This window comes from Tenrec ecaudatus, chromosome 9 (assembly GCF_050624435.1).
Source record: "Tenrec ecaudatus isolate mTenEca1 chromosome 9, mTenEca1.hap1, whole genome shotgun sequence".
Lineage (NCBI taxonomy): Eukaryota > Metazoa > Chordata > Mammalia > Afrosoricida > Tenrecidae > Tenrec > Tenrec ecaudatus.
Window position 1 is genome coordinate 105,272,807 of NC_134538.1, and position 6,143 is coordinate 105,278,949.

At 39.8% G+C, this 6,143-nt stretch overlaps 1 protein-coding gene across 1 annotated transcript; it reads right to left on the reverse strand.

Annotated features, from left to right (window-relative positions):
• Positions 1 to 5,368, reverse strand: GNGT1 (G protein subunit gamma transducin 1). The gene is made up of 2 exons (XM_075557610.1): positions 5,273 to 5,368; positions 1 to 129 (listed from the first exon to the last, which is right to left on the reverse strand). Exons 1-2 carry the CDS (start codon positions 5,366 to 5,368, stop codon positions 1 to 3), a joined length of 225 nt encoding a protein of 74 aa, XP_075413725.1.
• Positions 5,369 to 6,143: the final 775 nt, after the last annotated feature.

Consider the following 6,143-nt stretch of genomic DNA (forward strand, 5'->3'; position numbering starts at 1 on the left):
TCAGGAAATCATACACCCTCCTTTGAGCTCCTTGAAGGGATTCTTGTCCTCTGGGATCCCTTTCACTAAGGGGTCTTCACCAGATCTTTCTTCAGCATAATCTCTTACTTCTTCACAGCATTTGGATACCTTAAACAAGAGAAAAAGAGATGAATTTTGGTATCAAGCGATATTTTTAGTATAAAGCAATATTACAGTTGGATACTTTAAACAAGAGAAAAAGAGATGAATTTTGGTATCAAGCGATATTTTTAGTATAAAGCAATATTACAGGAACCAAGAGTGTGTTTATTATAAAAAACTTTCCCTTTGTATTATCTTAATGCTCCACTATCAGCTCTCTGTCAAGGAATATGTATTTTCCAAGGCTCCAGGAACAGACAAAATAGCCACTGAGATGTTTCAACAAACTGATGCAATAGAAAGCAGCCACCTTATCAACTAACTGGAAGAGATTCATATTTTTATACGTGAGATTTCTGAACAATATCAGTCAACTCACATATAAGTGAAATTTCGCAGAAGATAATTTTACAACGGTGGCAGCAGCAAATGGACAGCTTCCAGAAAGTCAAGCTGGAGTCTTACGAGGACACGGAATAAGGAGCGTCGTGGCTGATGTCAGATGGCCTTGACTGAGAGTGGAGAATTCCAGAAGGATGTTCCTTAGGTTTGATAGATTGACGGTAGATATTGCATAGTGCAGCTCTGTAACACGTGGATCACACTATGAAGAATAGGAACTCCAGAAATGCCCCTGCGAAACCTGAGCTACACACCAGGCAGCCCTTCAACCTAAACTACGGGCTACTGCGTAGTGTCAGAGCCGTAACAGTGTGCACCAGGGCTCTATATTTTCATTACACATTCTCTGTGTGCTGAGAAAACAATCTGAGTACTGGACTCAAAGCACATGGCATCGGGGCTGGAGGAAAGCTCATTAACAACTGACGATACGAAGATGTCAAAACCTTGCTTGCTGAAAACGAAGATAACTTGAAACACTTACTGATGAAGGTCAAAGACTACAGCTGCAGTACAGATTACATCTCAACATAAAGAAAGCGAAACTCTTCACAACATCACAAATCAGTTTTATTGTCTAAACATATTGCCTACTGTATTCAAAAAGACACCTGTATACCAATGTTCGTGGCATCACTACTCAGGACTGTCAGAAGATGGAAACAACCTAAACACCCATCAGCAAATGAAGGCACCAATAAAATGTGGTCATACAGACAATAAAATACTACTCGGCCATGCTGGATATGAAATCCTGATGCATGCTACAGTATGGAAGCAGCAGTCGAGAGATCAAAAGACATATTTCATTAGGTAAATTTGCTACATAAGACCTCTTTAGAGTATTAAAGAGCAAGCATGTTACTTTGAGGACAAAGTTACCCCTAACCGAAGCCATGGTATTTTCCATTGCATCAGATGCATGTGAAAGTTGGACATTGAATAAAGAAGACCAAAGAAAAGTCAATACATTTGAATTGTGGTGCTGGAAAAGCCTGTTGACAGTACCTTGGCCTGCTAAGAGGAAAAATCAATCTGTAACTGGAAGAAGTAAGGCCAGAGTGCCTCTTAGAGGCAAGGATGGCAAGACTTTGTCTGACATACTTTGGGCACACTGTCAGGAGAGACCCGTCCCTGGAGAAGGGCCTGGTGGCTAAAAAGGAAAGCCCTTGATGGGATGGATGGACACAGGGGCTGCCTCAGTAACCTCAGGCACAGGAACGTCTGTGAGGATGGTGCAGGACCGTGCAGTGTGTGTTTCTATGACGCATCGGATCACTGTGGGTTGGAGCTGACTAACAGCTAACAACAGCAATCAGAACATCAGCATAGACAGGGTTAAAGACTTCAAGCTGAACGAACTAAGTCGGCAGCACAAATCATTCATGACCTCACATCACACGACGAGAAAAGCTGTATCTATGTGTGCTCTGGGAAACGCAAAGGGGGTTCTATAGGTGCTCTACGCGTTGGAACTGACTTGATGGCTGTGGGTTTTACTTGAGGTCAAATTAGCAACAGTAACTTGAAAATCTAGACAGACACTTCGGGGTGGTCGTGGGGAGGGGGCGCACGGGCAGGTTTTGGATAATGAGGGAGAAACAACTCTGAAGAAGAATGAGAATGGTTGCACAACTCGAAGAGCATGATGTTATCAAATCGTATGTCTAGAAATTGCTGATTGGTGTATGTTTTGCGGGGTATATTCTCAACAACAAAATTTAAAAATTTACAAAAAATATGCATTATCTAATTTTTCTAGTTCACATTGCCTGTACATAATCAAATAAAAGTCACAGCTACAGAATGAGAACTACCATAATGTATTCATTCACTCAAAAAATGCTCTTTGAACATCTACAGATTATGTAGCATATTGTACTTCACGGGGAATACAAAAGTAGTAGTAACAATAAATGCTTTTATTGTGCATATATTACATGTTTTCTCTCTGTCACAACTACCTGCAAATAGATTATTGTCACATTTTATAGATGAGGAAACTGCATGAAAGGATTAATATACTTTTTCAAAGACTAGCTCATGGTCAACCCCAGCAAATAACTTCTAAAAAATATTTTCTATCTCTAGGTTCTATGCTCATGTTTTACATTTCAGGCTTATCAACCCCCCTGGAATATAAGAAGTATACATATGTCATTTCATTTTAAACTTCCACACAATGATTAATAATAATGTACTATCAAGTGGGCCCCAAGAGATTAGGGACCTTTGGCTGACTTATCCCAGGCACCTGAATCTTGATAAACAAACATTGTGGGAACTGAATCATTCATTTTGTTTATTGTTTCCTCCTCCCACATCTACACCAGTATAATAATTCTTTGTAAAAAAGTCAGGCTTTAGGTCTTATTCAACTCTGAGCCTGTCCCTTAACACTCCTTTAGAGGAATCAAAATTTTTATATTTTTTTCAATTTCCTTTGCTTTCCCTTAACATATCTTTTATGACACTAACACAGAACTACTTCATTTATCCAGCTTACTGTTTAATTTTTTACATCTTCAGTCTTTTTGTTAAATGAATTCCAAATATGTTAGACCTTTAAGATTTTATTTTTTACATACCATATAATCCAATAGACCTTAAATTATCTTTCAATGCTGCAGTTCATTGTCTAGTTATCAGAACAAATAATTTTTACCTAGGTCAGAGAAGATTGGTCCTATGATAAAACTTTCTGATTTGTATACACTTTCAAAATGTACAGTAATTTAGATTTGCTTCCTCTCACGCGAGCTATGCCAGATGCCAGATTTTTTGTCCTCACCTGTCAGGACTCATCACACTGACTTTGTGGCTAACAGACCGGTGCTTAATCTGCTGCGCCACCAGAGCCGTTGCCTCACCATGCGCTGGAATTTAATTGATGGCAGTGATTTTTTTAGTTTCTATCCCAGAGACAAGAATGAGTGGAAGGCTGGCTTTTCCAATGGCAGGCTGTGATCCGGCGTCTGGGAATCATACACAACTTAAAAGCAGACGCTAGCCTCTGTCTCTGCACTTGGAACACCAAAAGGGAAAGGCTGACTTACCGCAGCCACCACTGGAGAAGACAGGTGTGCACGCCACCTTCCATTCAATGCGGTCATCATCTTTGGATTCTCTGACTATTTCAATCTCCAGATTAAATCATGATTCACATTATCCTATCATAGTTGGTAATAGTGGTCTGCTCCTTACGTCCCTAAAACTTGTAGCTCACCATGTGGATTGACTCAGCAATGAACGGCAACCATTATCTTATCATAGCCTTGCCTACTACCCCCGCCCCCCCCCCACGTTTATCTCACTACGAGCATCGAGTCGGGGCTCACAGGCATTTCCTGTATAACTTGGTTTTCTCAATTATAGTTTTGCAGGCAGATGTTAAAATTAGTTTGATGTTCAAGAGTATGGAAGCAGTTGAGAAATGGAGAAAAGTACTCCAATAGCCCGCAAAATAAAAGTCCTAGGGGAAGTTTATCACAATGACAAATAAACCCAAAGACAACCAAATTGCCTGAGCAAAAGCAGTCCTGGGCTGTAAGTCATAAGAGAGCTTCTCATTGTTTGAAGAAAAGAAGAGAAAAACAACTTTCTCTTTAAAGTGTGTGTGCGTGCGTGTGTGTGCGCGTGCGTGTGTGTGTGTGCATGCTCTAGGCTTTTGTGCTGTACTTATCCCCCTTATTTTTGCCTCAGTTCTTATGGAGAGGGTAGAAGGAAAGTTTCAGATCATGACAAAAGTGAAACTAAAACAAAAATAAACTCACTGCAATTGAGTTAATGCCAGTGGATAATGAGCTCGTAGGACAGGGTAGAAAGGCCCACATGAGTTTCTGAGACTGTAAGTCTTTAAAGAATAGAAAACCCTGTCTTACTCACACAGAGTGGCTGGTGGTTTTGAACTGTTGATCTGGCAGTTAGCAGCCCAAGGTGTAACTGCCAGGGTCTAGTTTTACATTTGTAAACTTAAGAAAGCCTCAAATGCTCATTCTAATTGGGAGCAGGAGTTTTGAAACAAGTATACCGCTTTAAAAAGCTCACCTTTTCACTTTGGACTGGTTAACTGCATTTTTTAAATTATGAAATATCCCTTTATCATTTATAGAGGAATTTTTGTTTTATTAACTTTCCTTATATGAAGAGACATTTTCCAATTTCCAGCCACTATTTTTCTGGTGGGAATTTGCTTGAGTGTGAAGGAGGACTGGAACACGCTCATTCATTACTGACCACTGCAACACTGCGGAGGATGAGGTCCCGCTACAAGGGTGTGAACGACCACAATATTTCATCAAGTAAGGAGAAGCTTGCTTAGCAACATCACAAAGTAAAAGCAAAATGCTTCCATGCATTGCTTTGTTCTATTACTTGGTTAAAATATGACTTTTGCATCATAGTCTTGTCTCTCTCTCTCTCTCTCTCTCTCTCTCTCTCTCTCTCTCTCTCTCTCCATCCCCCTCCCCCGCTTTCTTTTTAAAATACCCGTTGGAAAATATGAAGGTGTTCTTTGCTAAATGGTCAAGCAAAAACAAGACAAGGGTTGTCATTGCCTGGAGTATAATAGATTTTCAACTCCTTGATTTAGACTCTAATTTTAGATCATTCTGATGCGTAAGTAAAATGAGTTCTTGCCTATACCCTTTATTTTTTCCACTCTGAACATCCTCAGTGGCTCAGCTAACTTGAGATTCCCCCAGAATCTCTAATTTAAAAGAAAATTCTAAAGAAAGCAACAATTTACCAGCATTCTTTCCAGGGTCACTTCTTTCTTGAGCTGATCAACTTCCATCTTCATTCTGTCCTTTTCTGTCAGGTCCTCAATGTTGATCACTGGCATATTTATCTGCTAAAAAGGTTCAAGGTTAACTTACACACCTGAACTTTCAAGCCAATATTAAAAAAAACAAACCCTTCCCTCAACTCTTGACTTACAAAATAAACAGTTTGCTTGTTTGTTTTTAAATCCCTATTCTCATGAATGCCCTCTGAACACCCTAGCACTGAACACTAGCCTTGGGATTTTAAAGCGTTTTCATAATCTTCACTAATAAGATTAGATCAAGCATATGGTCCTAAACCCCTAAGAGTATGTGTCTGGGGAAGGGTCAGTTTAGTTGGGGTGCATCTTAAATGCCTAAGGCTGTTCTTTCCCTGTTCTAAAGAACACTGTCCAAATTGGGGTCTTTAACCTTATTCCCAACAACAAAGCCCGCTGCCATGTACTTTATGTTAAATTATTTTGAGGTCATTCTGAGGACCGCCTACCTCTTACCTAAATCCCTAGAGGATTTAATCATGTATTAATCCTGAGCCTGTTGCTGATAGAAACCCTACAGAGTAGACTTGGCCCATAGGATTTCCACAGGTGTCATAGTTACAGAAACAGACGGCCATCTCTGACTCCCACTGGGTGAGTAGCTGGATGCTGCACCCACAGAGAGCCTTGGTCTTAACAGGGAACCATAAAAAAAGTCACTATATAAATTCACGACAAAAATAAATTGAAATACTAAACAAGAGACTGGAAACATAGTGAGCTAAGAACTGTGTGAACCTGAAATAAGTTCATGTATATTACTTAGAAGTATTTTGATAAGCAATACCTGGGACAG